Genomic DNA, 10547 nt, shown 5'->3' with positions numbered 1-10547 from the left:
CTGTTTAATTTTTACCTTTTTTAATCTAAGTTAGTTTTATTTGTTTTTAATTCTGGTCTATTTTTTGTTATTAGTTTATTTTTTATTAGTTTAAGTTGGTATGTTGGTTTTAATTTTGTAATATTGGATATTTGTCAGCAGCAAAACCCATGATGAATGATATAAAGGGAGCGGGTGGTTATGCAAAAAAGAATCCGACAGGGTGAGTAAAACCAACATGACGCTGGGAGCTCACACTGAATATTACCTGGCTACCAACTAAAGACATAAACAAGGTGACCCAAACTATTTACCTAAAGATGATTATATTCATTCAAAAATGATTTATTTAGAGCTAAAAAAGATCCCTCCATTTTCCAGGGCAAAAGATTCTTATCATATTCCTTCTCTCTTTAACCTTTGAGCTGACTCAACTTTAAACATGAGTGAGGGAAAAGTCACAACTTTTAAAGGTACAGTGTGCAATAACTACCCACATGTATGAGAACAGACTTTGTAGAAATGGAATATAATTTTCATAAGTATGTTTGAATCAGCATAGAATCCCAAAAATATGAAGATCATTTGCTTTGGTTAACTTCTATAAAGCCTTTTATATCTACACAGGAGCTGGTCCACTTCCATGGAGGTCACCATCTTGCACTGCTGGGTCTCTTCCTGGTACAGGACAGACAAACTGGTAACATACCATTTTGTATTCTACGAGTGGCCACACGAAATGCACCAGTTGGATGGTTTATTGCAGATAGTTGACGCCCCGTAGCTTCCCATGCTTCTCTCACATCTATGCCCGCTAACTGTCATTATTTTACGACTCTCAAAACAACCTGAGATGAGAGCTGCCTTATGCCACAGTGTCAACAGGCAGGGGTGAAATGTATTGGGTCTTTCTGCAGACTGATCTGATATGGTGTGTCAGGTTGTCTATACAGCTTCACTTTTGCTGTTTTAACCATCCTGTTATGTTCGTTTCTTAGGGACAGCAATAATGTTCCTGGGTCCATTTGACCCGCGGCATATTTAATGATCCAAAAGTGTCAGAACCCCAAAAAATCCTAATAAACATTTTTTAATCTCATTATTAACTCCATTTATAACCGTTTGAATCAATATTTAGTGCAATGATGTTCTTTAAATCGCACAGATCATGGTTGAATGAGGATAACTCACTTGTTTTTCTATGCACAGTTGCAAAGAAACATTTAGGATTTGACAATTCTGACCCCTTTTAGCCTCCACTTTGACTGCAGGGTCAAATTGACCCACAACCAGTATTTATGTAATATAAACATGCAGTGGGGGTGAGGTTGAAAATGTGTGAAATTAGCTATTTTCATTTTATATGCTGTTCACACTAATTATGCCAAGCAGAAGAAGTTTTATAGCGAAACATTTGTTTTTACTTTTTTTTTTTTTTTATTTAACTTTAAAAAGGGTCAATTTGACCTGCAGCATAACAGGAGGGTCAATTAATTACAATTGTTATGAGGTTTTGACCAATCAGAATCAAGTATATAAAGGTAATAATGTGTCAAATTTTTGGAAAATGATTGCAAAAAAAACAGCTAGCTAGCTTCTGTAGTGTTGGACATTTACAACATCTAGTGGACACTCCACATTAACTTTTCGTTCAACTCTGAGTTTGCTGTTTGTTGTCCAGTATTTGTAAATCTGGGCTAAAAATCTTAAACTACTTTGGGGATTTTAAACATTTGGGGGGTAAAATAATTTTAAAAAGTGGACTTGTTCCTGCAGATTGCTCCAGCTGGCAGCACTGAAGCAGGCTAGAAGAGGAACTATTACTGCTACATTGCTCTACAACATGAGGTTGTTGCTTTAAAGGTACAGTGTGAAGAAGCGGGCATATTCAGAGACATAGCAGTCAGAATCTGAATTGAAACGCTCCCTTGCTCTCCCCTTCCGCCAGTGAAGATGGTGGTCCTTGAAGACAATAAGCTCCTCTGATGCATGAAAAGTAATCCTCCATTTGTCAAGTCTTGTCTCTATTATAAACACTCTTACACCCTTTTGTTTGAGGAAAGATTAGTTGGCTTCTTTCCTAACTATTGCAAAAGACGTGTGATTGTAAAAGTTACTCTTTACACTCCACTTCCCTTTATAATGTCCTCCTACACCCACACCCATACCACAGGTGCTAGTTGACATTTATAAAAGAATAACATTCAAATCCAGAAGCCTTCAGTGCGGTTAAAGTCTGGTAATGAACTTTGGATTGAACTCTGACTTCACCTTTCTCTCTGACAGGTTGCTGCTGGTTGATTAAAATCTAAAGGTTGCAAAAAGCCGGAAGGTTCAGAAGAAGGTACACACTGGCATCGATAAACATAACAAATTATTGTCACGCAGGTAAGCAGGTTTGAAGGTTGCATTTTATCCCTGACCATCCCCTGACACTCCCTGCACAAACCCTCTTTGCACATTCCTCCTGTCATGGTGTTTGCTGATTGATTGACGGCTCTTTGGCTGCAGGAGCTTTAAATAGGAGGCGAGAGACGTGGTACTCCTCACTCTCCTCTCTTTGCTGCCTCCAGCCACTGCAAAAAGACAACATCCATCATGTCCTTTTCCATGCGCTCCACTTCCGCCTCCTTGAGAACCTCCGTGGGGGGCATGGGTGGTGGAGGCCGGATTTCATCCAGGAGGGCCGGAAGTGTGTTCGGAGGAGCTGGAGGATCTGATGTCCGCATCTCCTCCGCCAGCGGCAGTGGAGGCGGCTACTCCTCTTCCTTCAGCTACAACATGTCCGGAGGTAACGACAGCCTGATCGGTAACGAGAAGTTCACCATGCAGAATCTGAATGACCGTCTGGCCACCTACCTGGCCAAGGTGGCGACGCTGGAGAAGTCCAACGCTGAGCTGGAGCTGAAGATCAGGCAGTTTGTGGAGAGCAAGGTCGGCCCCTCCACCAGGGACTACAGCAGCTTCTATGCCACCATCGCTGACCTCACTGTCAAGGTAACACTCATCCTCATGATCCTCATCCTTACAGGTAACAGGTGCTGGTGCTGGGATATGACTCAGGGGCAGAACAGTGAGAGATTCCTTGAATGAATGATCTTAGATTTGTAGGAGGGAGGGTGAAGGGTGATGAGGACTGAAATCAAAGGCTGTAGTTATACTCTTGATCTTGTTTCCTGTAGCAGAAGTTATTCAACATAGATTGGATGTTTGCTCAAAAAAGTTGTTGTCTGTTTACTCCAGATTCAGGGAGCCATCAAGGTGAACGGAGCTGTCCACCTCAGCATTGACAACGCCCGCCTGGCTGCTGACGACTTCAGGACTAAGTAAGTCTAAATCCCCTCTGCAGTGATAGATACTGGAAGTGTGACTGTGGCTGTAACAATGCACTCGTTCTTTATAAAACAACTCACAATGCCAAGTTCTAAATTTTATTACACCTTACTTTTGAGGGGACAAGTTACTCAATCAGTGTTAAAGCGTGGGAGAAGAGATTTGCTTATCTAGCTGTTATTTGTGATGATTAATTATTATTTTTATTTTTACTGCCATACGCATAGTTTTCTTTGTTTGCACCAACCTCACTGTGGAACTTCTGCTAGATAAAAAAGTCACAGAAGTAAATGAAAACAGCCAAATGAACAATCAACAGTTAAATGTTGGATGTATAAACGCGCCCTGATGCTTCATTTCCTCCTCCTTCCTTGCATATGCGTACAAAGGCGTGTCATGCTATTCATTCCAATGGAAGTCTCCAAAGTTTCTGATTAAAGATCTGGATCAGACCTCATCCAGACAAACAGGAGTCAATCTTATCAAACTGTACTAAGTGTTTGATAAGTATGTATGAGTCAGACTGAAGTCAGAGTCCACATCAGGAAGAAACCACTTGAAGTTTGTACCAAACCCTCTGATAGTAACTGTACATTGATAAGAGGTGTCAGGTGTGCTTTGATTGACAGACCGCGGCGGGCGAGGTACTCGTGTTTCATCAGGTAGATCTGACCTCAGGGCTTCATGTCATCATAAATCAGCTTGTAATAACAAGGAACCAAAGACAGGGACTCAGACTCTGAGTATTATTAAAGGGAAAACGCTCTACTAAGTGAAGCCAGTACATTTTGAGGCTTCAAATATTCTGATGACCGGCTGCTGCAGGACTCAAATGTACTTTATGTTCGACTTCATTTTAATACAGAAGCACTGTCCTGATAGAAATGCTTTTTTTTCACTAATTACCTGATTCAACAATTTAAAAAGTAAATTTACTGATAACACAACTTCAAAAGAGATGCTAGTTCTGAAGAGTAGAACCTTGTAACACCACAAGAACTTTAGAAGCTTTAGTTGTGGGAGTTTAGTACTGAATTCAAGGCAAGGCAGCTTTATTTGTATAGCGCATTTCATACACGAGGGCAACTCAATGTGCTTTACATTGAAACATCAAAAACATTTGGAGACATTCAGACAAGCATAAAAGAACACAATCAAAATCACAAATACAATAAAACAGAAAAGAAAAGGAAAATTAGAAATATATTAAAAATTACATTAAAATTTTAATTTAAAGTGGGTTAAAATGAGCTAAGATAGGAAGGCAGTGGCAAATAAGAAAGTCTTAGTCTTTGATTTAAAAGAGGTGAGAGTTGGAGCAGACCTGCAGCTTTCAGGGAGTGTGTTCCAGATCTGTGGTGCATAATGACTGAACGCTGCTTCACCATGTTTCGTTCTGACTCTTGGGACCGAAAGCAGACCAGTACCTGATGACCTCAGAGCTCGAGGCAGTTCATAAAGTAGTAGCAGATCAGCAATGTATTTTGGGCCTAAACCATTCAGTGCTTTATAAACCATCAGCAGAATTTTAAAGTCTATTCTCTGACAGACAGGAAGCCAGTGTAGAGATCTAAGAACTGGTGTGATGTGGTCTACTTTTTTGGTCCTTGTTAGGACTCGAGCAGCAGCATTCTGTATGAGCTGCAGCGGTCTGATGGACTTTTTAGGGAGTCCTGTAAAGACCCCGTTACAGTAGTCTAGTCTGCTAAAGGTAAATGAATGGATGAGTTTTTCTGCATCCTGCTGAGACATAAGTCCTTTAATCCTTGATATATTCTTAAGGTGATAGTAGGCTGACTTTGTAATTGTCTTAATGTGGCTGCTGAAATTAAGGTCTGAGTCTATGATTACACCAAGGTTTCTGGCTTAGTTTGAACATTTCATCATTGCAGATTGGAGCTGAGCAGTAACCTTTAACCTTTCTTCCTTGGCTCCAAAAACAATCATTTCAGTTTTTTTTTTTGTTTAACTGAAGAAAGTTCTGTCTCGTCCAGTCATTGATTTGTTCAAGAACTTTTTAAAGAAGTGCTTGAACAAATTGATGAACTTTTGTATTAATACTGGAACTGTTTTCAAGAACTATCAGAGTAGCTCCAGTACCATGTTGAGGAAATTCAATTGAAGCACTGGAACTATAATGAAGGACTGGTACTTGCAGTATATTAAGAACTTTTAATAATAATTTGGTCAAAGTAAAAGTAACCTTAAAGATACTTTATCAAAGTACTTTTTAGAGTAGTACTGGTACTAAGTTAAACATTCTTAGAGGAGTACTTGTACCATATTAAAGAATGTTCAAGTAGTACTGGTGCTTTATCAAAGAGTGTACTGCGAATACTATAATAAAGAACTTTTAAATTAGTTCCAAAAGGGTACTGGTACTATATTAAATAACTTTTGCAGTAGTATTTGTTCTTTAAAAAAGGACCTTTTAGTAGTACTGGTACTATATTAAATAACTTTTAAGTAGTACTGGTACTATATTAAAAAACTTTAAAGAAGTTCTGGTACTATATATAATAACTTATAAATAGTACTGGGACTGGTAGTTTTGATGGTGGTAGGCGCTGTTTATTCAGCGTAGTAGTACTTTAACAACAGCTTTATTTTACGATGGACAAGAGCTACATTCCCAGGAATAATACACGTAAAGATTGCAGTACTATGAGTATTCTAATGGCAGTAGAAGAGGAGGTATTAAAGTATTTGTGTTAAAGTATTTGTTGCTGATTTATGATGTCTCATTTTGTGTGACAGTTTGACAGCCGCTCAGACAAATTTTTTAATAGTTAAAACCACAGAGCGTCACACCCTTCCCACTCATACCTTCCTCCTCTGTCTCATCCCTCTCCATCTATTCTCCATCCTCCATCTCCACTTCTACCTTCTCCTCCTCATTCTCCTCCTCCTCATCCTCTGCACCCTCAACCCCTCCCCTCCTTCACCAACTCTCCTGCAGGTATGAGACCGAGATGGCGATGCGTCTGTCGGTGGAGTCCGACATCGCAGGGTTAAAGAGGGTCCTGGATGATCTGAACATGGCAAAGACGGACCTGACGATGCAGATTGAGGGCCTGAAGGAGGAGCTGATCTATCTCAAGAAGAACCATGAGGAGGTGAGGAGGAAGGGAACACACCTGGACCACAGTGCAATACACTTTGAACAACTCAAACAAACTTACCAGTAATGAAGATTTTGAACTTCTGTGATCTTATCATGAGTCACATCACAGAGGAAAATATAGAAGTGCAATAAAGGACAAAAAAAGTAGATTTTTTTAAAAAGAAAATGTTCAAATCTGAAAATATCACATTTCAGAGTCCTGTATTTATTTTCATCCGAGATGCTTTGTTTGAATTTCACAAAATAATAACTGTCACTGCTGTTTGTTATATTGACTGTGCTGTAGTTTTGTGTTGAAAATGTCAAAAATTTCCTTTAAAAATATTTTCATTTCAAATATATACGTTTTATATAATTTCGCTACACTCCAGAAGGTGAAATATTTTTAAATTTGATTTTAAACCCATCATACATAACGCAAAACACTAGTTAAAAAATAATCTGAATCCTGGTTAACATATTTTAGTCTTATGTTGGCAGCAGCAGGTGTTCCTTACAGTAAAAGCATCCACAGACTTGTATAGAAGATTAACCAGCGCCCCCCTGAGGCTGCTCTGCTAGTTACAGCCAAAACCACTTCTGCTCTCTCCACACTACTGGCAGAGATTTAACTTATCAATCAGTTAATGTCATCATTTAAGAATATCTTAATTTGTCTTTACAATTTCTTTATAATAAATAAAACCATAATCTCTAAAAAAATATGGACATAGTATCCGTGACGTCACCCACAAGGTGCCTGCCTGTCAATCAAGTCAGCCATGCCCTTATTTGGGAACAACTTGCAAATTTAGTATTTTCAAAAATACAAAGTTATAAAAAAAAGAACAGTGTGTGCAGTTAGAGAAATTAGCTATTCAGACCTCAACTGTTTTTTGAACCAGGCTGTAAACATGTTTATTTTTCTGTAAATATCGTCTTTTTCTAAATGTGGTTACTGGTGTTTCTGCAGCCAGCCTCAAGCAGATGCTCGATGAACTTCAGTTTTTAGTGCTTCATTATTGGTTTCATATGTTTCCGCTTGATAAAAACATAAAAAATTTGAGGCAGGCCATTTCTGAGGTTTCATCTGAAGTCTTACACATGAGGTTTCCCATCCTTTTTCATCCTAGGTCAGACCCCTGACTCTGAGACCTGAGGGTGTCCTAACATGACCACCACCATACATGGGGCCAACTTTTACATATTTCTATCTGAAATCTGAATTTTTACCCATCTGAGACAGACACCATTAAAAAACAAAGTTGTTTTACCTTCCAGGACGCAGGAGTTGCTGGTCATGTTAGTTTGTATCTGCTCTCATGAGTTTGTTGTCATTGCTATTTAAACTGATTAGTTCTGGTCCAACCTATAATATTTGTTGTCCCTCTGCAGGAGATGTTAGCAATGAGGACTCAGATGAGTGGCCAGGTGAGCGTGGAGGTGGATGCCGGTCCAGCCGTCGACCTCAACAAGATCCTCGCTGATATCAGAGAACAATACGAAGGTGTCGCTGCCAAGAACCAGAGAGAGCTTGAGAACTGGTTCAAGGCCAAGGTACCGTTTTGAAATCACTTCCTGTGGACACAGAGCTCACCTGTTTGTTCTCATATTCATCTGATCTGTGTTTCTGTGTTTCTGTGTGTTTGTGTGAAGTCGGAAACTCTCAGCAAAGAGGTTATCACTCAAACAACCACCCTGCAGACTTCAAGGTCAGAGGTCACAGAGGTGAAGCGCACGCTGCAGAATCTGCAGATCGAGCTGCAAACGCTGCTCGGCCTGGTGAGTCAGCACTTGGAGAATCCTGTTCTTCAGTCATTACAGGACAGACAACAACAAATATCAGATTTTGAAATGGAGCAAGGAGACACAATAAACTATGCAGCTATAAACTTCTTCTCTGTTCAGACACTCTGAAGTAAAAATGGTCAAATGAATACAAAAAAACGATCTTGAAGAATATTGGTTTCCAGCTGAGACAAACTCTGTGTGTCTCTGCAGAAAGCCTCTCTGGAGCAAACACTCGCTGAGACTCAAAACCGTTACGGCATGCAGCTCTCCGGGTACCAGGCTCAGGTGAGACTGCAACAGATCCAGTTTGACTTTTTAAAATACAAACTTTAATCTAATATACTTCCTCCTGTTAACCTCCTTCTCCTTCTCCTTCTCCTTCTTCAGGTGTCGATGCTAGAGGAACAGCTGGTGCAGATGAGAGCAGACATGGAGCGCCAGGGTCAGGAATACCAGATGCTGCTGGACATCAAGACCAAACTGGAGCTGGAGATTGCAGAGTACAGGAGGCTGCTGGATGGAGAATCGTCCAGCAGGTGAGACTCGGTAGAGAGATATGACAACACGTGAGGGGTGTCGAAATCAGGTCGCGTAATCTCTGCAGGGAGGGTTTATGTTTTTAAGTGGGTTTAGACTGTCAGGGAAACAAAAAGGAACAGGAGGTGAGTGCAGCAGCTGATAATGTTCAGAAATTTAAGTAAGAAAAAGTTAAAAAATAAATACTTTGTTATGAGTCTTGATTAATATTATTAATATGTAATTAACACGTATGTAGTTAGTGATAAAATTATGTATTTGTATAGGATTTAGTCATAATTAGTGAGTAATAACTCATATTTTGAGGGAATTAAGTTGTAATTAGTGAATAATAAGGCACTAATTAACAAGTTACTAAGCATTAACGACTGAGTAATAAAGCAGTAATAACAAAGCAATGAAGCTGATGTTGGGGAATACCTATGATGTAGTTAGAGGATGATTAAGAAGTTATTTGTGAGAACAAACTGAACTCAATAAATGACGAATGTGACTAACGATGTTTTCAATCACCTTCAAAAGTCTGTATTTGCCGTCACTCTGACTGATCTTCTCTCTGATTGGTCGACAGCATCTCCGCCTCCAGCTCCTCCACCACTTCAACTACCAAGCGGACGGTGATGGTGGTGGAGACGGTAGTTGATGGGAAGGTCGTGTCCTCTTCCCAGTCGTCCTCCTCCTCGGTCCTGAAACTCTGAGGTACCGCAGAGGGCAACAGTTAAATCATCATCATCATCATCATCATCAATGCTGATCAGAGATTCTGATGTTTGATCAATAAAATGAGAGTCCAGATAAACGTTTGTGTGTGTGGCTATTTCCCTTTATTTTGACAGTAATTAAAAAAAACATGATTGAAGTGTAAGAGTAGAAAGTAATACGAGAATATAACAGATCTTTTTGGGTCAATGCCAGCAGTAACAATTCAAAGATGCAGTTTATTTCCCAACCATGCAGCGCTAAGGGTAAAAAGCTTGTATAAATATCAGTACAAAAATGAATTAAAATATCTGGCTGTCAGCATTAATCCTGGATCCTTGCATTTATTATAATAATTTGAATTTTTGTACAAAAACAGTATAAAGAGATTTAGGGACAATTTAAAAAATTGGAAAAAGCAAAAAGCTATTGGCGGCCATTTTTAATCTTACCTTGCAACCACATATTATTTCTGACATGTATGTAGCCCTTACACTATTTATATAACATTCCCACAGACAAAATACATAGTAAGAGTAAAGTCCTGAGTGAACCAGAGTTTACCGATTTGACCTTACACTTTCCATGTAAGTAGAAAAAATCAGCTCAGGCTTTTTCTGCATTTTGACGACAATGAAAGAAACAGAAAAACCCATGAAATTCTTAAGCGGGGTCTTTTATGGTTGAGTTATTGTGTTTCTTTCAAGGATGCGAGTGTAACAGTGATAAATAGTTTCCACTTGGTGAAAAAAATACTAAAACGCTGCAGCACCATGTTTCTCACTTCAAGCTTAAACAGAAGTTTCAGTGACGGAGAGGCTGTCAGGTCACCTGAGTGCGTCCACTTCATTAGAAACGGAGATGACTGGAGGAACTTTATATAGTTTAAAGTGCATATCTCACAAGTTACAGAAAAACAGTAGCAACAGCAAGAAGAGATATTAAAATAAAACTGCCCAACAGACATATACCTGTATCATATTTTTTCTCCCATAAAAATTCTAATTTGAATTCTGCAGGTCTTCTTCAAACCGTCTAAAAGGGGGCACTAGGCTCCCTTTCACTTAAAAAGCTGCCACTCTGGTCCTTTCTGAAAGTCTCTATG

At 39.3% G+C, this 10547-nt stretch overlaps 1 protein-coding gene across 2 annotated transcripts; it reads left to right on the top strand.

Moving 5' to 3' along the window:
• Positions 1–604: 604 nt before the first annotated feature.
• LOC117832409 (keratin, type I cytoskeletal 13-like) lies at positions 605–9542 on the top strand. 2 transcript variants are annotated; one of them, XM_034711510.1, is made up of 9 exons: positions 605–679; positions 2266–2976; positions 3223–3305; positions 6272–6428; positions 7811–7972; positions 8072–8197; positions 8417–8491; positions 8594–8742; positions 9315–9542. In XM_034711510.1, exons 2-9 carry the CDS (start codon positions 2578–2580, stop codon positions 9439–9441), a joined length of 1278 nt encoding a protein of 425 aa, XP_034567401.1. In that variant the 5' UTR covers positions 605–679; positions 2266–2577; the 3' UTR covers positions 9442–9542. The 2 variants fall into 2 exon arrangements, with proteins under 2 accessions (XP_034567401.1, XP_034567402.1); XM_034711511.1 differs by lacking the exon at positions 605–679 and adding an exon at positions 1882–1975.
• The last annotated feature ends 1005 nt before the right edge of the window (positions 9543–10547 follow it).

Source organism: Notolabrus celidotus, chromosome 20, assembly GCF_009762535.1.
Source record: "Notolabrus celidotus isolate fNotCel1 chromosome 20, fNotCel1.pri, whole genome shotgun sequence".
Classification (NCBI taxonomy): domain Eukaryota; kingdom Metazoa; phylum Chordata; class Actinopteri; order Labriformes; family Labridae; genus Notolabrus; species Notolabrus celidotus.
The sequence above is the reverse complement of the archived record's forward strand: the minus strand, read 5'-3'. Positions and strand labels throughout refer to the sequence as shown.